This window comes from Thrips palmi, unplaced genomic scaffold, assembly GCF_012932325.1.
Source record: "Thrips palmi isolate BJ-2018 unplaced genomic scaffold, TpBJ-2018v1 HiC_scaffold_12, whole genome shotgun sequence".
NCBI classification, from domain to species: domain Eukaryota; kingdom Metazoa; phylum Arthropoda; class Insecta; order Thysanoptera; family Thripidae; genus Thrips; species Thrips palmi.
The window spans coordinates 5497752-5520145 of NW_023144623.1; the positions used below are offsets into that span (position 1 = coordinate 5497752).

A 22394-nucleotide genomic window follows, 5' to 3' on the forward strand; every position below is an offset into this window, starting at 1 on the left:
CTTGGAATACAACAACCGGTGACCCCTCCTCGAGCACAATGGATTCTAACATAGAACACGAACAAGAAGAGGAAAATCAAGTTGAGCCAAAAACAAAATTTGACACTGACCTCTGACTTGAAAATTATTTGGGCGCACACCACACCTCACTACACGGCACATGCTAGCGTGCAGGGCGAAGGGCGCGTCCGGAGCGTCCGACACGGCCATGCCGGCACGGCCATGCCGGCACGGCCCGAGGCCCGGTCCTGCAGCTTGACCGTTCGGACGCCGCCCCCCGCCGCCCCCCGCCGCCCCCCGCCACGCCACCACGACCTGGTCGTTGATTGCGTTCCTCGTTCCCCTCGAACACAACACGGTCGTGGTCCTGGCAGTGCAACTGCAGCAACTGCAGCAAGCCAATGGAATGGAAAGGGAATGCACATGCACAATGCACATGCACAAGGGCCGTCTGTCCTTGTCGAGTCCTGGGCCGGGCCACTGCCGGGCCACTGCCAGGCCACTGCCAGGCCACTGCCAGGACTGCCAAGCCCTCCCCTTAATTGAAGGGAAAGGCAAAGCCCTTGGCGTCCAGTCCCTTCGGATGCTTCTGCTTTTTGTTCCTCCCTCCCTCCCTCTCTTTCTTTGCCAACAACAACAACAATAACAACAACAAGCGAGTGAGAGGACCCCCTCGTTTACATATCACAAATATTCCCGGTCGAGTCCACGCCGCGGCACGGCGGGGCACTGCACTGCACGGCACGGCACGACGGCGCAGCGCGGTCGCACGGTGTGTCTGCCGGGCTGGCTCGGCCTGGCAAGGCGCAAGGCGCTGCCCCGTCACGACGCGCCCGGGGCGATGCGATGCGGCCGTCACGTCCAGGACGTCCACGACATTGTCTCAGTCTCAGACGTCCGCCCGGTCGGGCCGGTCGGGCTGCTGCTCCGCGGCCTCGGCTCCAGCTGGGGCTGCGGCCGGCGGCGTCGACGGCGGCGATCCTCCGCGCGACGTCGGCGCCACGGTCGCGGCGTCGCGGCGCTGCTGCTTGAGGCGCCTGGCCGTCGCCGCCGCCTTGCCGGGCCTGGGGCTGCTCCTGGGGCTGCCCCTCGCCGCCGCCTTGCCGGGCCGCGGGGCGGAGCGTCAGACGTAGTCGGACGGCACGGAGCTGTCGGCCGGCACCAGCTGCTGCGGCGCCATCTGAATGTGCTGCAGCTGCTGGAACTGCCGCTGCAGGTGCTGGTGCGCGAGCTGGCGGCGTCGCGCTGCCTCGGCCGCCGCGGCCGCGGCCTCCCAGTGCGGGTTCACCTGCAGGCTGAGGCAGGGCATGGCCGACGGCATGGCGGGCACGGCCATCATGGGGTTGCCCACGCCGACGGCCTCGTAGGTGCGGTCGGGCGCGGAGAGGTCCGAGTAGTACGCCGAGGAGGGCGCGGAGGGCGTGTCGGGGCCGGGCTGGCCCTGCGGCACCAGGCCCTGCCCGCAGTGGCACGGCGGCGTCAGGTTGGCGAGCGGCGCCGCGTTCTGGTACTGGTAGGCGCCGCGCACGCTGGGCCGGTCCAGCTCGGCGTACAGCGCCTCATCGCTGGCCCCGGACACCCCCGAGTACGCCAGCTCCTCCAGCGTGTAGTGGTTCTCGGGGGCGGGGCCCTTGGGGCCCTTGCCCGCCCCCTTGGGCGCCTCGCGCCGCCGCCACGGCCACCCCGTCAGGCCGTGCGACGACCGCCCCCGCCACAGCGCCAGCAGAGGTCCAGACACGTCCTGGGGCGCCGCGCCCCCCACACCGCCCACCGTCTCCTTGTCCTCGCCGACAACCACGCCGCCCCCGGCAAGCGGGCTGGTCGGCGCGGACACACGGCCCGCGTGCGCGCGGCCCACGCACAGCGTGCACAGTCCTGGAACAGAGAGCCGCGTTAGCACGCCGTCGACCACCACAACACCACCAGTCACTCAGAGAAGTACGCTTACCTCCAGAACCAAACCCCGACGACAGCCGCGACCGGCAGTGCAGCACGGTGACCATGACGGCCGCGCCGATGGCCGCCGACAGGAGGGACACCACGGCCAGCGTCAAGACCCAGCCCAGCTCGGCCGCCGTCTCTGCTGCAACAAAACGAAGGCAAGCATGAGCGACCGCACATTGACACTGACACTCTCCGACAGGCCGCCTCCGTCTCTCTCATCGGCCGGCAAAGCGGAAAAGGGGAAACGGTCGCGGCGCCGGGACTCGAACCCGCGACGCCGCCATGCCGAGCCGCCTTGTGCACACAGATTGCACAAGGCAGTTCAATTGTTCACCCGGGCAGCGAGCGAGCGGATTCCGAAGAGCGTCGCTGCGTCTCTCTCGCACGCGCAGGGCGTTGGCGTGGGCGCGAGAGAGACGGAGCGCGGAGCGACGAAAGCACAGCACGGCTACCGTAATGAGTGGTCTGCCTTCGGCCTTCGCGCGCCGATCCACTCCGCGCTAAACTTCTTCCCGTTTTTCTCCATCCTCGCCTTCTTTTTTGCGGGCCATAACCCGTACCGCCCTTCCCGGCCCTTTGGCGAGCTCTCCCGCGGCGCGGCGGCGCGGCGCGGCCGACGGCCTGCAGGGCCGCAGAGAGGTGCCGCCGCCACGCCGCCAGCAAACTGATTCCGAGAGTCGTTTTCGTCGCTCTGCCTCTCTCGCACTCACAGGGCGTCCCGCACAGGTGCGAGAGAGGCAGAGCGACGAAAACGACTCTCGGAATCAGTCTGCAGGTCTGCAGGGCCGCCGCCTCGACACCTTTATGGCCACCTCGGAGTGCCTCGGCACCTCGGCGAAGAGGAGGCAGCGAGGCAGCGAGGCAGCGAGGCAGCGTCACGCCGACCTTTCCCCGCCGGCCGATCCGCCGGGCCCTACACCCTAAACCGTCCCTTCCCGCGCACTTTTTTGCCCATTTTGCGGGCGCGTCGCCGCTGGACTAAAAAATAGAAGGCAGCGACGCCCAACGTTGTCGCACCTGGCCGCGCTCGCTAGAATAACCAACAACAACAACAACAACAACAACAACAACAACAACAACAACCCCATCATCTTAATGAAGCCGGCCGATTTTATTGGGTGCCAATGGTTTTATGGGGCGCGCATGGCGGCGCGCGGCGGCGCATCGCGGTGAAGGGGAAGGGGCTCGGTCGTGCCTTACGGCCTTCACGACCAGGTAGGTGTCTCTGCGCCGCCACAGGGCCGCCACCCTGGCAGTGTATACGGCAGCGGCGTCGCTCCGTCTCTCTCGCACCGCGACGGAGCGCGTGGAGCGGCCCTCGAGAGTGAGAGAGACGGCTGGGCTGCCGCCTTGGCTGCCGCCGCCCAGGTGAGTGCCGGCATCACGGCCCTGCGCTGCTCCGCGCTGCCCCGCGCCAACCGCAATAAAACGCCATCCGGTGCATGCGCCCTTCCCTTCCCTCCCCTTCCCCCTCCCCTTCCCCCTGCACCTCGGCGTCAAGGGACACGCCGGTGTCTGTAATGAAGAGGGTGTGCTGGCCGTGCAGCTGCAAAAAAGGATGAGCGGCGGCGGCAACGCGATGCTGGACGACGGGGACGAGGAAGAGGACGGCGATGACGAGGACGAGGGGCATAGCGCTGCCGCCAGCCTCGCGCGTTGCAGTCTCCACAGCGCGCGGCGTCACGTCGGCGTCCACGAACCCACAGTGGATTTGCCAGAAGACCGGCGCAGGGGGCCGAAACTCCAGACGCGTTTTTGAGCTCCAGAGTCGCTAAATGGGACTCGAACCAAACGTGTGACCCCACCAATGGATGGCTCTCCGAACAAGGAATCCATTGGTGGGGTCACACGTTCGGTTCCAGTCCCTCCTAGCGACCCCAGAGCTCAAAACGCGTCTAGAGTTTTGGCCACCTCCACCGGTCTTCTGACGAATCCACCGCGCGGTCTGGCCTGAACGCTTTCAGGGAAAATGTGCCGGGAGTCGCACCTCGTCCGGGGGCTCGTGATTCATCGCGATCGGCGGCACCAACCTGACGTCGTCGCTCCGTCTCTCTCGCACTCACGGGCCGGGCAGCCGGGCCATGTGGGTGCGAGAGAGACGGAGCGACGACACGCCGTTGCGGAATCAGTCTGCTGGCGGCAACACGCCGTATCAGTTGACACGGTGTACGTACGCACCGGTCGCGGCAGCGCGGCATCGCGGCGCCGGGACCCTCCGCGGACCGGACCGGGCCGGCCACTGTAAATCAAGCCCCTCTCTCTGTCTCTCTCTCCGCCTCAGTTTCTCGCAAAACGGATGGGACGACGACGACGACGACGGACGCGTCGCGACGAGGCCCGGCTCGGCTCGGTCGCGGCGTCGCGCTCGGCTCGAACTCACTCCGAGGCTCCAACGGCGAACGGCCGCGGAATGCTTTGGGCCCTGCCACGGCCCTGCCACGGCCCTGCCATGCAGCAAGCTGCAGCACCGCGTCGCCGCCGCCACCATCCGCCGTCTGGGCGGTCCTGGCGGCAACGGCGCACGCGTCCACCGACCCCACGTTCCAGGGTTCAAGTCTCAGCGCCGCCGGAAGGACTTATTTTTTTCCGGCCTCCTGAGTGAGTGAGCACTCGCCCCGGGGTGCCTCCGGGAGGGTGCCAAAACGGGACGCCCTGCCCGCGCCGCGCTAATGCGATGATGGCGATGATGGCCCGCTGGGTGGCCGGGGAGGCCGTCAGGAAGGCCGCCAGGAAGGCCGGGCGCCGCAGCGCTGCCGCTGGGCTGCTGCTGCGTGCGCGGGGTGCCGAGCGGGGTGCAGCAGGGCGGCCAGGGCGTCGAGGCCTCGGCCGAGGCGCGGGCCGTCGTCCTGGGTGGTCCTCCTCGGTGCAGCGCTCTGCGCCGTCCCACTGCACTGCCGTGCCGTCCGAGGCTCCGGAGTGGAGCGGAGAGGGCCGGAGCGCCTCCCCGCCAGGCAGCCCGCGCGCCGCCCAGCTGCCGCCGCGCCACCACCGCCACGGCCAGGTGCTTCCCTGACCTGCACTCCTCCGCGGGCCCGCGTACGCACCCGCACACCACGCTGTGTGTGTGTGACGGCCGCGGGTCGCGACGTGACGAAGACACGCGACGCGGCGCCGTCACGCCGCCGCCACCTGTCGCCAGACCGTCACCACCGCAGGCCTCGCCGTCACTGTAGGGGGTCAACACCTGTCTCGGCCTCGCCTCGCCCACCATCGCGTGCGTCTATTCGCGCGGCACGCTTTTTACCAGTGGGGCGTTTGGAATAAGGACACGCACTCAGTGAACATACGCAACACACACACACACTGCAGCTGCAGCAGCCACCTAGCCGGTGTCCGGCGAAGGACCTCAACGCCTCGCGCAGCAGGACTGCATCGTGTTATGAAACGGCTCTCGTCATGAGCTCGGGATAAAACACACACACACACACACACATACACACACACACACACGACAAGAAGCATCCTGGACCGGACCGCTGCATCCAGCGGCGCGCGGCAGCGAAGCCGCAGCGGACGGAGCGGCGGTGGCGGCGGGCCGCACGAAAAACTGGTTTGTTGTTATACTTTTGGTTGCCCCTCCCCCCTCCCCCCCAAAGATAAGGACTGCGCTCTAATGAAGATGCTCTCCGGGGTACCCCCGAGGAGGGGCCCCTGGAGCAGGGGTCACCTGATACCTAGACGGCGGAGGCATCACCACCACACTGGGGTCCACAGCCTCGCTCAACCCCAACCTGCCGTGGTCCCCGACTCGTCGCTCGCTCGCCACACGATCATGTGATGACATCGGGGCCGCGTAGACTCCAGTGTAGACGGCCCGTGTCAGACTCCGCCGTGATTCACCCCGAGAGTCGTTCTCGTCGCTCTGTCTCTCTCGCACCTAGACGGAGCGCCCCGTGAGTGCGAGAGAGACGGAGCGACGAAGGCGACTCTCGGAATCGGCCTGGCCGGTGATTAATCGTCATGGTTCTACAGCGGACGACGACAACGATGACGACGGTGGCGCCCTCCTCCCCTTGGGACCCCTGGGACCCCCTCAACCCCAACCCCCTGGAGTCGTGGGACCCCAGCGCGGCACGGCTCGCCACGGCTTGCACTGTCATTTCGTTGATCGCGTCATCGGCCGCCGCGGCCGGGTTATCACGATGACCCGCCCTTTTTATTCGAGGGACCCCTGATCGTTTGATATATACGACATGACCCCCACGGTACACTGTCACGAATACGCACCAGGCAAAACCGCCTTTACTCCACGTTTCTTGTTATTGTCGTTGTTGTTTCTACAGTCTTTGAGCTCATAGTCCAAGATTCTAAGTTTTTGACACGTCCACGACGTATTCATGTCCAGGGCCTGTTGAGGTCCTCGGGCAGGGTCGACATGAGCCCCATCCCGTTTGAGCCCCGACGACCTGAGCCCCGACCAGAGCCCCGTTTGAGCCCGACTTGAGCCCCGACTTGAGCCCCGACTCGAGCCCCGACTGAGCCCCGATGGCCAGAGCCCCGACCTGAGCCCGGTTTGAGCCCCGACCTGAGCCCCACTTAAGCCCCACGCCAAAAAACTTCCATTTTTGAACTTTTTTAGTGAAGATTTTGCGTCATATTGCAACTTTTTGACGGGGGCTCAAATGGGCTCAAACGGGGCTCAGGTCGGGGCTCAACCGGGCTCGTCGGGCTCTGGGCCATCGGCTCAGCGGGGCTCGAGTCGGGGCTCAGTCGGCTCAAACGGGGCTCAGATCGGGGCTCAGGTCGTCGGGGCTCAATCGGGATGGGGCTCATGTCGACCCTGCCGGTCCTCGAAAACGACAAAGGCCTCTCTGTGTCCCTCACCTTGCGTGACCTGCATGGAGCTGGCGCCGTCCTGGTAGGCCCACGAGCACATCTCGCAGGAGGTGAGGCTGTCGGCGGAGGCGAGCTCGTCCAGGAAGGAGGGCCGCGGCGGCGGCGGCAGGAAGCCCTGCCAGCTGGCCAGGTTGGCGAAGGACTCCACCGAGTCCTCCTCCATGACGCCCGCCCAGTACTCGTCGTCCTGCGCCGTCCGCGATACCTGCAAACAACAAAAACAACTTTAGACATGCATCGCAACAACAACAACAACAAGTCTCCCTCCTCCGCCCGCACGGCACGCGGGTCGCACGGGGCCGTTGTCGTAAAAAGTCCTCTAAATATTCCACCGAGATATCCTTAAGGACTTTAGGGCCCCTCAGGATGTACTCGCAAAGCTTCATAAACGCGAGGGGGGGGGGAGCGGGGAAGGTCAGGGATGATATGATTTAGGTGCAAAGAGCTTTCCGAAAGGGCCCCCGCACTGGTGAAGGGCGCAGAGGGACAAGGGCCTGGCCAGGGCAGAGCCGGCAGAGCCAGGCACGCACGCGGGCAGCGAGCGCACTGCGAGGACTGCGACAAGGTGGACAATGCTAGGAGGAAGGGCGCGGTACGAAAAGCGAGAAACAAAAACACCGCACACACACACACACACACACACACAGCAAGAGTTATGGGCCGTTGCTTGTCGCGGGGGTCATCCACATAAAGTGGTTATATGCAAGGCGCGACGCGGCGCGGGTCACTCTCGCAGCGCCCGCCCTGTCAGGTGCAAAACAACAACAGCAAAAATATTTTCGAGGAGAAGCAAAAGGCGGTCGCTGCACTAAAAGTTATTACTACTGCCCTCTCCCTCCCAACATCCTGCCATCCTCCTGCCCGCCGCCGCTGCTGCACCTCTTTGGCGAAATGGAACGACTTCCTCGAAAAGAGCGGCAAGGCGATGCGCGCTTTTTGAGGCGGCGGCGGGGGCGGCGGGGGCGGCAAAGGGGGGGAAATGAGGGGGGGAGGCGTGGCTCCGAGGGGCCCGTACAGAAAAATTCAGTACGCTTTTGGGTCGTTTTCGGGACGCTTTTAGGTCGCTCCCCTGTCGACTAGGTCGCTTTTGGTGCGCGCGCAGTGAGACTAGTACGCTTTTGGTCATCGAAACAAGGAGGACTGGTTCGCGAAGGGTGCGCTTTGCCGGGACTGGGGCGTGAATAGGACGCGTCGTTGGCCCGTCGGAGGCGTACTAGGTCGCTAAAGGTTCGCGTGCGAAGGGACTAGGTCGCTTTTGGTCACCGGCAGAGCGGACTAGTTCGCTCGGAGTACGCGAAACGCGGCCTCATCACGCCCCAGTCCGCCCTGGACGGGTACTATTAGCGTACTGGTGCGCTCTGCCGGTGACCAAAAGCGACCCAGTCCTCACGAACGCGAACCTTTAGCGACCCAGTGCGCCTCCGATGGGCCACACGCACTGCCGTCGTCTTAGAGGCCGCACATTCTTCTTGCCCTCCGGTACCCTGTGCGAAGAGTTTGCCAAGGGGCATATTGGGGCCCCTTTGAACTACGTAGCCTATGTCTCTACCGTAGTTTAAAATCATGGTAAAAGTAATCCGACAGTTTTAAATGCTGCCTGATAACAATCTGCCAGTAAGATACTAATGCCACGTCGCCAATCTAGTCACTAAATAGATTCAGCTTTGGTAACAAAACAATGAAACAGTGCCGATATGCAATTTTCAGCTCGTGTAGTTTTCTTCGGGTCAAACCTTTACCTCGGGGTCAAATTAAAACAATTTTCCCGTAGCACTCCTGTGCGCTTGTGACGAAGTATCTAATCATGATATCCGCGTCGAAAACCGCATCTCTCTATCTTTATTCTGGCGCCCTCCAGAGAGCGAAGACTGAGTGCGAGCGGAGCGCTGGGCGCCGAGCCGCGCTGAGCCAGTGAAGAGGCTCGCCTGCGGGCCCAGTCCTCGTGTTTCAGGTTAGCGCAGTGGGCAGCGACGTCGACACCGAGGATCCAGCCAGGGGTTCGACTACCATCAGCACCGACGCCCTCAAAAGAAAATGCCAGCCCCTCCCCCAGTGTCGGCCCTCTCTTTTGACTCTCGGAATCGGACGGGGACTAAAAGCGTACTAGTCCCCCCGTCACCGAAAGCGAACTAAAAGCGTACCGGTCCGGCGCGGACTAGGACGCTTTGAGGGCGGTTTTTGGTACATTTGGGCCAGGAAGCGGACTAGTCCCCTCGTCGGAGGGGACTAAAAGCGACCTAGTCCACGCGTACCAAAAGCGTTCTGTTTGGGGACTAAAAGCGTACTGTATTTTTCTGTAAGGGGGGCGGGGGCGGGGGCGGGAGCGTGGGGTCGATCGATCTACGCGGTGATTCGATCCTTTTTCTTCTGTTCCTCAAAAAAAGTTGTTTTTCTTTTGTTCACGGGGAGGCATTAATTATTATTCCACCAAAAGGGGGCCCGTGTTTTACCTTTTCCCGCCCCAACTCTTCAAGAAAAAGAAACTCTTGGTGACCCGCTTTGCGGAGGTATCAAAACTTAAAACGGCAACAAGAACGTCAACGAGAGTCAGCAGCCGTGACGCGCGTGTCCAGCGCGCGCGACCCGCAATGAGCACGCTTGGAGCACGCGCGCCGCGCCTAGATTCGAGATTCCGGGTTCGAGATTCTCGATGGCGTATCGTTAGCACGACCCGCGCACGGGCCGGCCGGCCAGCCAGTGGGCCAGCCAGGCCGCACGTACGAGCCGGAGTGCATTGTGGGTCAGATGGCGGCAGCCAGATGCCGGGCGGGGCTAGACCAGCCTAGCCTGGACGGGACACTGTAGGCCGCGGACGCGCGACTGCAAGCACGCGCGCACTGCTACCGCGCTAACAGTGGCGCGGCCGGCGGCGCCGGGATTCGAACCTCCGCCAGCCTGTTTACGCTTTTACCGGCCAGGGCCAGGACAAGGAAGTCGAACGTCGGAGATACGACTCTTGAAAAAGGGCGGCGATCAAACCCCGTGTACCGCCGCCCTGCTGCAGTGCTGGACCCGACAGGTTCTCTCTCCCTCTCCCCAAACACATTAAACGGCGCGACACGTCCTGGTTGTCTCTGTCGGAAGCCACACCCGGCCTTATAACGACCCAATCCGGGCCCGGGCTCGGTGGTTCAGTTCGGCCGTGGCGCGCCGAGACCACGGCGAGGCGCGTTGGCCAGGGGGTTAACAAAGGCGACCGCTTCATCAAGACGCCCCAGCGGCCGGACACGAGAACACACTCCACTCCACGGTAGCCGCGTGGCTCGGCCGCATACCGCGCTGGTCGCGCACCCCTACGACGCCGAGCCCTCCGACACAGTGCCCCCGCCTGCCCCAGACGGGCCGATTTGTCTCCGACCTGCCCTATGCACTCTATAATTCTCCACGGCGGGGAGCGGCGCGCTCTATCGCCCGCGCTCCCACACTGGGCGGACCAGAGTGTCGCTGCTGCGTCTCTCTCGCACTCGTGGGCGGCCGTAGGGCACCGTAGGGGTGCGAGAGAGACGGAGCGACGGAGCGGGATGCTGCCGCATACGATAGCGCGTCGTGTGTGATAGGCCCCGCTCAGAGCCCAGGGCTGCTCCATGAAGACATCAACAACGATGCGAGGCGAGCGCTGCTGGTGCGTCTGCCTCGCTTCTGCCCTGACGAGAGAGACGCGAGCGCAACGCACGTCCGACGGACCGAGACTGAGAAGGCCCTGGGCGAGGCGCGCGACCGATCGCGAACGAGCGCTCCTCACGCACACAGACGCACAGACACACACACACATACACTCACACACAGAGCGTTTCTGACGCCGCCCCGCCTCTTAATTAAGACGAAGCAGAGGCAAGGCAAGCGGGACGGAAGACGCGCTGGGCCCCGCGGGGGCAAGGGAGAGGGAGAGAGAGGCATCGGACGCAAAGGTTGTCGCGCAGAGCGCCCCGCGTGTGTGCTTGTGTTTTACTACGCTGCCGACGGGTTTGATTGTAAAATAAAAAAGGAGGGATATAACGCGGGGGAGCGAGAGAGACAGAGAGAGGGCCCGTGGACCGATCATTAGGAGGGGCCAGAGCACGCTCGGTGCAGAGAGCAATGCAGGGCCGGCCAGTCGCTCTGTCTCTGTCGCACTCACGGGGCGCCCCGCGGGGCCCGCAGGGGTGCGAGAGAGACAGAGCGACTGGCTGGACCAGAGGGGCGCGCACACTGACAACCTACAAATCACGCAGCCCTTGGAGGGCCGAGGCCCTCTGAGGCTGCCTAAATCCCTGCGGCCGTGCAGCACCGACGTCGTCACCCACACTGCCTCGCCGCTGACCGCGTCCAATGAGAACGTCAAAAGAATTTTGAAAGGAATATACACACCTGGGCCCCCGCGGCCCCGCCACAGGCCGCCACAGGCCCGACAGGGCAGGGCCAGGGCCAGGGCCGGCCTGGTTCGAGCCCCCGGGCCTATAGGCCCCTTATGGGCCTGGCTCTCGTCCTGGCTGCCTGCGGTTTGGTGAGGCGCAGGCCGAGAGACAGGTGGAACGGTGGAACAGCCATTACCATGCCGTTGCCCTCCAGTCAGTAAAGTCCTCGGGGACTCAGGACACTCCGACTGTGTCGACTCACTCTCCCAATCCACTCCAATACGAAAATTAACAAAGCAAGAACAAAACGCGCTGGCACCACCAACCCAACCGGGCAATCCGTCCGGGGCGCGGGGAATTTAAACCCAATTTGTTCGAAAGGAAACAAGAAGAACAAAAGGCAGGCACCGCACCATCAGTCAGGAGGCGCAGGAGGGCGAGCGAGGCAGCCAGAGGCACACTGAATAAGATGATTGGTGGGCGGAGAGAGAGTGGAGGGAGAGAGAGGGAGAGAGGGCGAGAGAGGGAGAGAGAGGGAGAGAGAGGGAGAGAGAGGGAGAGAGAGGGAGAGAGAGGGAGAGAGAGGGAGAGAGGGCGCACGCAGGGCGGTACACTGACCACGGAAGTGGATTTTGGACACGCATGGATGGCGAGCGACGACGGCCACGTCACAACGGACGCACAGTATAGCAAACAAGAACAACAACAACTTCCGTCGCACCACAGTTACTCTTAGCGCCCGGCTGAAAAGGGAGACATTACGAGAACCGCACGCGAAAGGTACTGTGAAGGCAAAGACAGAGAGCGATGCTCATGAGAGACTTACGCCGCCGCGATTGGGCCGCCCAAAATTATGGCCAGGCGAGGAAGAAAGGCACCCGGGGGGGGGGGGGGGGGGAGGCAATGCCTCGCAGTGGACCAGCCGATCGAACCAACGCGCTGCGCGTTGCCGGCGGCGGGACCGCGTCCGAAGGACTAGAAGGACCGCACCAAGTCTTCCGACGCACTGCCAGCACTGCCAGGGGTGCCAACCTCGAGAGGTACCCGTCGGCCCCGCAGGCAGGCAGGCAGACAGGCGGGCCTGAGGCAGGCCGGCCGGACATCGGGCCTGACCACGCTAATAGAGTGGTTTTCAAAGGAAGTCCGCCCAGGCTGGCAGCCAGGCTGGCAGCCCTGCCAGGAGGGCTGGCAGGATAAGCGGCGGTGTAGTGGTGCCCCTGCGCCACCACCGCAGCAGCGCCATTGTGAACAGGTGATGTGAGAGAAGGAAGTAATGACGCTCTTTGTTTCACAAAAAGAAAGAGGAAAAAAAAGAGCACAGGTCGAGAGGGGCGTGGCGGGGAGGGGCGGGCCACAGGTAGTGCCGGCAGAATCGAACAGTTCCAATACCTATCATAGAGAGAAGAAAAAAAAAAACGGTTCTAGGACGAAATAATAAAAAAAATAAATAAAAGGGAGCAGAGCTAGAGGCGAATCTGATAACAGTAGAAAGTCCAAACGAAAATTCGCGACCCAACATTAAGGTGCGTGAAAAAAGAGCCCTACGAAAACTCCGCAACCAAATTGTTGCTTTTTTCTCGGCTGATTTTGATTTTCTTCGACCTTTTTTTTACAGAGTGCTCTCTGGGTGTAACACTAGTCGCGCTCACACTGTTCGCACTTGACACCGGGACAGCCGGGACGTTACACGAACCCTCCTACAGCGTGGATTCGCGCTGCGTCCCCCCCCCCAAGGCACCTGTTGAGGCGCTCGCTCGGGACGCCAATGACTTTATTATTGGCTCTGGGGCGCCTCCCCCTCCCCCTCCTCCACCCTCCAAATTGGCACATATCAGCGGGACGGCGCTGGCGGCGAGCAGGGCGAGGAGCACGGCGTGCAGGTGTGTGATGAGTCCATCCATGCTCCCATAGCCCTCCCAGACCCCTCGTTGCGGCGGGTCCCCCCCCCCCCCCCCCCGGGCCGCTCAATGCTCGATATCGCCAGTCGATCTCTGACAGATCATCTCCGCCTTGTCTTTGTATTCCGGAGAAGACAACCAAAGAGTCTGGGAAAGAGATACACACACGCATGCCCCCCTACTAGGATGCGGCCGGGCCGGGGCGCGCTCGGAGGGGAGGCATAGAGGCATTGGGCGGGGAAAAAATAAGCAGCAACATTTTGTTCTGGCCGCGCACAATGCACTGCGCATGGCGCTGAGAAGGCAGTGGTGCCCAAACGTGCCTGAAGGTGTTCGATGGTCCGTGAGCGCCAGAAAGGCCTTGTTTGGACGCGAAGCCGCGAGAGCGGAATGGGTGCGGGGGGCGCCAGGCAACACACACGTGTGTGTGTGTGTGTTTGTGCCGACAGCACAATCAAAGCTTCATTGGATTTCACTCCAGCTGGCGGAAACACGTCGGGCGCCGCGTTACTTCCAAACTCTGGGGCACAACAAACCCCGATGGAGGGTCTCTCTCTCTCTCTCTCTCTCTCTCTCTCTCTCTCTCTCTCTCTCTCTCTCTCTCTCTCTCGTTCGGCCCCGCGCACCCGGGGCTGCCAGCGCTGCCAGGGCGGCCCGTCCGGCCGTCCGGCCGGCAAGTCAGGCGGGCAGACAGGTCGGTAGCCCCGCCATGCTACGCCATGCGAGCGGCCGGACTGGCGGGCAGGCAGGCAGGCAGGCCCCTCGGGGCTTCATAACCTCTACCTGGCAGTGGGAAAGAAGACATAAAACACGAGATCGGATTGAAACGGGAAGGCTTATCTCGCGCCAAGTGCCGGGTCTAGTGCCGGGCAGCCGGCGGAAAGGGGGAGGGGGGAGGCCAGCGTGGCGGTAGTCCACAACTAGCCGCTCGTATTCGCCGTATAAATCAGGGGATTCACTTCACTTCTCGGCTCGGTAGCTGCACACTGATTCCGAGACTCGTTTTCGTCGCTCTGTCTCTCTCTCTCTCGCACTCATGGGGCGTGCCGTACGGGTGCGAGAGGGACAGAGCGACGAAAACCGACTCTCGGAATCGGTCTGCTGGCAGCTTTACACGCCACAAGCCGCAGCGCGGCCAGTGCCAATAATGCTCACTTCGCGTGCCCCGCGGGGCCCCGGCGTGCAGTGTGCCGGCAGTGTGCGAGCGAGCCGCGGGCCTCGGCGTGCCTTCCAGGAGCGCCGACACGTCCAAAAGTGTCGCGCCTCGAAGCGACACTCTTCCTCCGCCAGAAAAAAGTACAGTCACGCATAACTGGCAGTGCCTTACGTACATACGCACGAAGCACGGGATGAAGACCTCCTCCCGGCCTGTCTGTCTGTCACCTTGCGCGAGGCTACATAGAGAGCGCCCCCGCCAGCCCCGCCAGCGGCGCGCGGTCGACGGCCCCCGTAGAGGCCTCAGAGAGCCTCGGCTCGGCCGCTCGCTGGACTGCTGGCCGTGCTGGCAGTGTACTGGCCCTTTGAGATGCAGACGAACACACACACCGTTCACACAACATGAAACGCGGGGCCGGCCGAGCCCCATGCGCCACGCCCCCCCGCCAGACAGGCACCCCGCGAGAAGGCGAAGAGAGAGAGAGAAAGAGAGAGAAAGAGAGAGAGAGAGAGAGAGAGAGAGAGAGAGAGAGAGAGAGTCCTCACGGACGCTGTCAGCTTTCTGAACAACATAATTTAACAACTCACACCGCCGCCGCGTGCAGTCACATGCACGCACGCTCTCACTCACACTCGCGCTCACACACACACACTTACACACTCACACATATGCAAGCAGGTCAACCAATTATCGAGCAGGTCGGCCGCCAGGGCGGCGGGGGCGGCGGGGCGGCCGGTTGCGCCCCGGGAGACTTCAACGCCCGAGCGCCACGAAGGCGCCCCCGCCACCCCGCCCGCGCCGCCGCACTCTCGGACGGCAGCACAGCGCCGCGCTGACGGGGCTTCAGCCTGCCTGCCCACAGAGGGCCAGAAAGCTTTCAGCAGTTCTGGAAAACAAGTTTCCCAATTTTCATCGGTGTGCCCTTGTGAACTATCCGACTGGGGCGCTCGTCGACCGACCGGCCCGCCCGCCCCGCAGACAGTGCTTTCGTCGTCCCGTCTCTCTCGCACTCGCTACGCGGCGGCCCGTAGGGGTGAGCGCGAGAGAGAGGGACGGTGCCCCGCCCGGTGGAGCGCCAGGTGCGCGCGTGGCGGTGGCCAAGGCGGCCACCTCCCCGTCGACGGGGGCCGTGCTGGCCGCCCCGGGGCCCCGGGCCTCCACGACGCCCAGCCGATTCTGGGTGGTCGGGCCGGGCGTCGGGCACCCCGCCGTGGCCGAGCACGCCGAGCAGGCCGAGGAAATGAAGAGGTAGACGAGGCACGGTAGCCAACAGGCCGGCCAACCACCAACAAATTAATAGCCCACATTATGGGGTGCCGCGACAGCGTGCAGCCAGGTGCACCAACTGCACCACGCGCTGCAGGGCCGCCAGAGGGCCTCCAGGGCCTCCACGGGGACGGCCTGGGGGCACGGGGGCTTTTGGGCCCCTCCTCGCACCTGCACGCACCGGGGGTTGAAGGCGGGGGGCAGGACCTTCTTGGTGACGGCGGCTGGCCGACTGATTACAGGTCACACACACACACACACGCACACTGACGCGTGCATCCCGGGCAGCAGACGCTCCGTGCAACCGCCTAGCTAAGCCACCGCCGTGCCGCGGTGCGGCCGTGACGTGACGCCGCGCGGCCGCGTCTAGCGGTTCCACGCGTGACGGAGAAACGCCCCATAAAAAGCACGACACGAGGTCAGTAGGCGAATGACTCGCGGGAAGAACGGGGAGGGGGAAGGGAGGTACCATTGCACGCGGCTCGTCATGCGTCCGAAAACACGATCGAAACAAGAACCAGAAAACACATTCCGGAACCGATTCGAACCCGCGACACTGTAGCCAGTCGACACCGCGGTCGCGTCGCCTCGCCCCCGCGCGCCAACGACGAACGCGCTCGTGTCGGACCAATTACGGAACAATAGCCACTTGTGTATTCCCGGCGAATAAATTATGAAAAAATAATTCGGCCCGTTAATTAGAAGCTCCCCCTTTTTATTTTCCGTTATTGTTATTATTTGCAGGTGCGCTCCTCACCGGCGGCACCGCCATCCTTTTGACAGACGCGTCGGTACGGCCCCTCGCGCGCCAGAGCGGCCAAAGCGGCCAAAGCGCGCGCCAGGACCACTCCGTCTCTCTCGCACCCCCGCGGGAGGCCCACAGGCTTGCCCACAGACCCCACGAGTGCGAGAGAGACAGCGACGCTTCGCCGCTATCGCGACCGGCATCGAAATAATGATTGTCCGCTTGTCAGCGCCGTGAATCAGCGTCGCGGATCCATATTATTTACTGCCTTTGTCTTTTCGCGTGTGTGCTCATCCTCTTCCCCCCCCCCTTTTTCTCTCTCTCTGTCGGAATCCGCCAGGCCCAGCCGGCCTTAATATTTATTTTATTGCCGGACGAAACTTTCCGGAAAGCTTTCTCCAGTTTCCTCTCTTCGGCGTCCAGCAGCAAAAGCAGCGGCCCGCCGGATGGACAGTGTACCTACAGTACCCACTGCGGCAAGACCAGGCAAGGCACGCCCCCTCCCTTTAATTGTCCCACCAAAATAATTCACCAACACCGAGTCGCAGCGATGCGGCGCGGCACGGCCAGGGCGAAGCCGCCACCTCGGCCGGCCTCGGCCATACCTGCATAATTGCACACAATGCGGCAGTGCAGGCGCTGCAGGCAGTGCAGCAGGCAGTGCAGCGGGCCAGCCAATTTGAATTCGCCGCGTTCTTCGGGTCGGCCGGGCCGGCCGGTCGGCAGCAATGCCACGCCAGGCCATGCCAGGCCATGCCAGGCGAGCCCTGTTGGCTTGTTGGCGCCGCAGAGCATCGCCGCGCGAGTCGCCAAGCGTGACCACCGCGTTACAACGTACATTTCCCCTCCTTGTCCCCCGTTTCTTTCTTTTTCAGTTTTTGTTGTCCTTTAGTTTTCCCCTCTGCAGGCTCCGCGTCCCCCGCGAATTTCGCCTTCCTTTTTCCACGTGACCGTGTTGCAAGCCCGCCCCGGACACGCACTGTCCGTCTCTCTCGCACTCACGGTGCGTCCCGCACGGGTGCGAGAGAGACAGAGCGACGACTCTGGCCGCAGCCTCGCCTATTGACCCCCAGGGAATGCCGCCGCAGCGCAGCGCGCCGGACAAAGAGAGGCGATTTAAGGAACAGGCTCCTCAAATGAGGCAGAAAAGGACCCAATTGTTGCGAAACCGTGTGGGTACAGTGTGGGTACGGCACGGCGAAGGCATGCGGTCGCGGAGGGGCGGTGAGGTAACGGGAAGGAGCGGAGAAGGGAAGTGCACAAAAAACGCTGGTATCGTGCTGCATGGTAAACCATCGGGAATATTTTAGCACGCCAACTCGGCCACGGCGGACGCACCGACCGCACACCTATTGTCCGCGACGGGCGGGCGGGCGGACGGACAGACAGACAGACAGACAGACAGACAGACAGACAGACAGACAGACAGACAGACAGACAGGTACGTACCGGACGCGAAGGGCAGTCGCCGTCCCTTATTCAAATCAGATGGAGTACACACCCTTGACCCCAACACGGACCCCGACACGACGCCCACCGACGCTCTTACGCGCGGAACGCCCCGCCCCGCCCCGCCCCGCCCCGCCCCGCCCCAAACGGGGCGTGGCGCGCTATCAGTCCAGCCGGCCGGCCACTCCAGACGAGATACTCCAGTGTGGTGTGCGGTCCAGGCAGGCGGACGGGCAGGCCGAGGAATCCAAACGAAACAACATTACGCTGCGCCGCGCGTGTGTCGTGCCACCCACATTTTGAGTGACGGGCGGGGCGAGCCGGCACTGCCAGCACTGCCCTGACGGACGGGCCGGGCCGACGGGAGGAGTGGCGACTTTGGACGTGCAGCACACGCCACGGCACGGCATGGCATGGCAGCCCGCCTCCCCAAATCAATTAGAGCCATACATACGATAAGGCAGCCGATACATATCGACAGACTGGCATTCCTGGGCCAGACAGAGGCATGCCTCGTGGGCCTTCTCCGAAGGGAGAGAGGAGGCAAGGCGATGCACAGTGGGCCAGAAGACCGGTGGAGGCGGTGATGCACGTCTGCCGCGTCAGTCGGGACGTGTCGGCGTCTCGGCCCCCGCACGTGTAAAGTCCAATCGGACGAGACGACGAGACGCGCAGTCAGCCTGTGGAGACGGACGCCCGCCGGGTAGGCAACACAGCCGCAGCAACGCACGCGCGCGCCACGGGCAGGCCTACCTCGCCAGGCGCTTCGCGGCAGGCGCGGAGCCAACATACGCGCAAACGGACAGGCAGGCAGACGGACAGACAGACAGACAGACAGGCACACACGCGCGGCGTTGGCCCCATAAATGCGTCACGTGTCGGCGGCCGGACCGCCCGGCAGAGGAGCGCGCGTCAATTTAAATCTCCCGCCACTTTTACTGCGCGCCTTGGCGAAGCTGGCGAAGCGACCCACCCACACGCACACACACACCGCCGCGAAAACTTAGAGTTGCCCCCTCTCCCTCTACAATATGCGACACCGTCCGCGTCCGCCGCGCATTTTGATGGGCTTCGCCGTCTCGACGCGATGACCACCGCAAAGCTCTAGGGTTGCCAACCGGCCGCGGCCCGCGCAAGCGACATCGCGATATGACCAGTGCACTCAGGCCGTTCCGCGGACACACACACACACACACACACACACACACACACACACACTCTGCAAACCGAAGAGTGTACATAGTACGCTCTTATTGGAGCATACCTGTAAGTACGCTTCAACTTGAAGCGTACTTGTTAGGTACGCAACAAGTTACAGCATACATAACAAGTACGCTCAAAACTAAAGCGTACCTTAGAGGTAGATTACAAGTTAAAGCGTTCATGGTAAAGCCGCAGCAATTTGCAGCTTGCGTGCCAAGCATGGTGCGATTAAAAATATCACACAAGCAGGTTCGCAATAATGTCGCAGATGATGATTGAAAACTGTATTTAAATTTAAAGTATAAGAAAAGAAATCTCAAAAGATGATGTGTTTTGAACCTAAGGCCTTGCTCCCTTGCTGACTTAATTGACACGGAATCCAAGGAGCGCAGACAAAGCAAGGCATGAAAGAAGTGTGTTGTCCACTGTATTTCAGAGCTCACATGATGGGTGTAAGGGCCACAGTTATTCAGTCATCATCCCCGGCAGTGCCCTCTCACCTGTTGAATGGGTTAATCCAACACAAGGTTCCTGAAGTGAAGATTGGAGTCCATCAGCCTATGCCGGCTAACCTCAGCACAGAGTTGCACAAACACGAGTGAAATACCAGTCCTGAACACACTCCTAACCATGGTGCAGGCATTTCAGAAAAGAAAATCCATTAACTTTGATCACAGTTCACTCCCTCTCACGTGTCCTGTCCGATTTATGACTTAAACGAAGAAAAATAGTCACACAAAACGAAAGTTTGAACTTCACACTCAACTGTTTTCTGTTTTCGCTTTTTAAAAACAAAAACAATAGCCGCCTGCGAATACAGCACGAAGCAGACGAAATTTGTGTTGTTTTTGAAAAGTGAAAACAGAAAACAGTTGAATGTGAAGTTCAAACTTTCGTTTTGTGTGACTATTTTTCTTCGTTTAAGTCATAAATCGGACAGGACACGTGAGAGGGAGTGAACTGTGATCAAAGTTAATGGATTTTCTTTTCTGAAATGCCTGCACCATGGTTAGGAGTGTGTTCAGGACTGGTATTTCACTCGTGTTTGTGCAACTCTGTGCTGAGGTTAGCCGGCATAGGCTGATGGACTCCAATCTTCACTTCAGGAACCTTGTGTTGGATTAACCCATTCAACAGGTGAGAGGGCACTGCCGGGGATGATGACTGAATAACTGTGGCCCTTACACCCATCATGTGAGCTCTGAAATACAGTGGACAACACACTTCTTTCATGCCTTGCTTTGTCTGCGCTCCTTGGATTCCGTGTCAATTAAGTCAGCAAGGGAGCAAGGCCTTAGGTTCAAAACACATCATCTTTTGAGATTTCTTTTCTTATACTTTAAATTTAAATACAGTTTTCAATCATCATCTGCGACATTATTGCGAACCTGCTTGTGTGATATTTTTAATCGCACCATGCTTGGCACGCAAGCTGCAAATTGCTGCGGCTTTACCATGAACGCTTTAACTTGTAATCTACCTCTAAGGTACGCTTTAGTTTTGAGCGTACTTGTTATGTATGCTGTAACTTGTTGCGTACCTAACAAGTACGCTTCAAGTTGAAGCGTACTTACAGGTATGCTCCAATAAGAGCGTACTATGTACACTCTTCGGTTTGCAGAGCACACACCTGCGCCAGCTTTGGAAACTGGGCCTGCTGTTTTAAAACGCCATCCTTTATCCGACCGCGGCCGGGCCACCGCGACGCGCATCGAGTTCAAATCTCGCGCCAAAACGACCGCGGCGTCCGTCCGTCTGTCCGTCCGTCCGTCCGCGCACTCGCCGGCGACGCTGAATAATCGACCGCGCCGGCTGCGCAGGCCGCGCATTCCGATTGGGATTTCATTGGCCGTTTATTACAGTGCCGAGTCGCGGCGGCGGGATTACGCCATCCGCGCAAGTTTCTCCCACTTTTTAGCCTCCAGTGTACCTTATTTTTTTTTTCAGATAAGAAATTAGAAAACGAATTCGTCCGGGAAGGGCGGCCCGGCCTGCGCATCCTGGTCCTGATGGTCCCGCTGACCAAGATGGACCGCTAATTCGGACTAATGATGAATCGAATCGCCCGTCCATCGGGCAGCCCACACGGCCCACCGCGGCCTGCCAGGGCCCTATATGCCCTATCGGACACACACACACACACACACACACACACACCCACACACACACACACACACACACACATACAACACACACACACACGGCCGAAGGAATCAATTTCAACCAATACAGGGCCCGTCCTTCCTACACTACTACTGCTTGATGGCACAGCAGCCTCCTCCCTGCAGCCTGCCTGCCTGTCTGTCTGTCTGTCTGTCTGTCTGTCCGTCCGTCCGGTCGTTAGGGCCCTACTCTGTCTGTCTCTGCCGCGCGGGAAGTTCAAATTTACACCGCGGCCGTCCCGGTAGCAGCAGCATTCCGCCACTGCATGACGACTGGGGAAAGAAAGGACATGAAGAGGGAGGAGGGAGTGGCCGTGTCGCCGTGTGTGTGTGTGTGTGTGTGTGTTTGGACTACGATGTGTCGAGGGGATAAGAGGACCTCCCCGGCTGTAGCTGTAGTGGTGAGTACCTGCCGGGTACACGTCGGGTACTCCACCACGGACCCGCTCACACACACACACACACACACACACACACACACACACACTCACACACACACACACACACACACTGCACGGACATTCTGATTGGAGACAAGCGACGTGGGGCTGACGTCCGAGGCGCGGTGCCACCCCGTTTTAGCGGTACGCGGAATCAAGAATCAAGCCCCACCCTACCCCACCCAGTGCAGTGCATTGCGGCACGGCGTGGCCTGCACTGCTCCGCCCTGCCCTGCCACCGCCGCCAGCCGCGCCAGCCCTTGAGACGGCGCGGACGTGCCCAGGACAATCCCCGTGCTCGGCCGTGCCCAAGGGTCCTCGGCAGGACAAGTAGAGGCAGCAGCCCTCCAGGACGACGGCGTCGCTCGTGATGATGCACAAGTTGCATCCAGGTCAGCGTCGCGGCGTCTCGGGGTTCGCGCCTCGCGCCCGCGCCTGCAGAGCCATTCTGCGTCGCTCTGCCTCTCTCGCACCCAAAGGAACGCCCCGTGAGTGCGAGAGAGACAGAGCGACGAGAACGACTTTCAGTCTGCTGCGCTTGGCGGTTCAAAGGGCCGGCCGGCCACGCACTGGGGTCCAAAGGGCACGCCGAGGGCCGAGGCCGAAGGGCCCCAGGGCCCAGAGGGCAAAGGGCCGGACGTACAAGCACTCGGGCGCCAGCGCGCCAGACAAGGCCTTGCGGCCCGCGGGCTTTTATAGGGTACTTTGGCACAGAAGCCCCCGAGCCCCGGCACGGCCGGCGGCAGCCATCAGCAAGCCAAACAGCAGCCGTGATTGGAGGCGGGCACGCTGTCTCACTCGCACTCACGCGGCAGGGTGGCCGGACCGCGGGGGTGCGAGAGAGACAGAGCGACGCAGCCCGGCCGCGGACGGCCAGAGAATGCTTGTCCAGCCTTTGTGCAAACTGCTTGCCATGGCTTGCCGTGGCTTGCCATCCCGCGCCCGGACACATACTAGGGCG

At 61.8% G+C, this 22394-nt stretch overlaps 1 protein-coding gene across 2 annotated transcripts in view; it reads right to left on the bottom strand.

Moving 5' to 3' along the window:
* Window positions 1-1112: 1112 nt before the first annotated feature.
* The window catches only part of LOC117640457, a 40920-nt gene continuing 19638 nt past the window's right edge, over window positions 1113-22394 (bottom strand). The window contains exons 2-4 of one of the 2 annotated variants that reach the window (XM_034376962.1): window positions 6769-6985; window positions 1949-2080; window positions 1113-1875 (exon numbers count right to left, since the gene is read on the bottom strand). In XM_034376962.1, the coding sequence (XP_034232853.1) occupies window positions 1124-1875; window positions 1949-2080; window positions 6769-6985 (1101 nt within the window). In that variant the 3' untranslated portion in view covers window positions 1113-1123. Of the gene's footprint in view, window positions 1876-1948; window positions 2084-6768; window positions 6986-22394 lie in introns of both variants that reach the window. The other variant, XM_034376961.1, reaches the window with a different exon arrangement.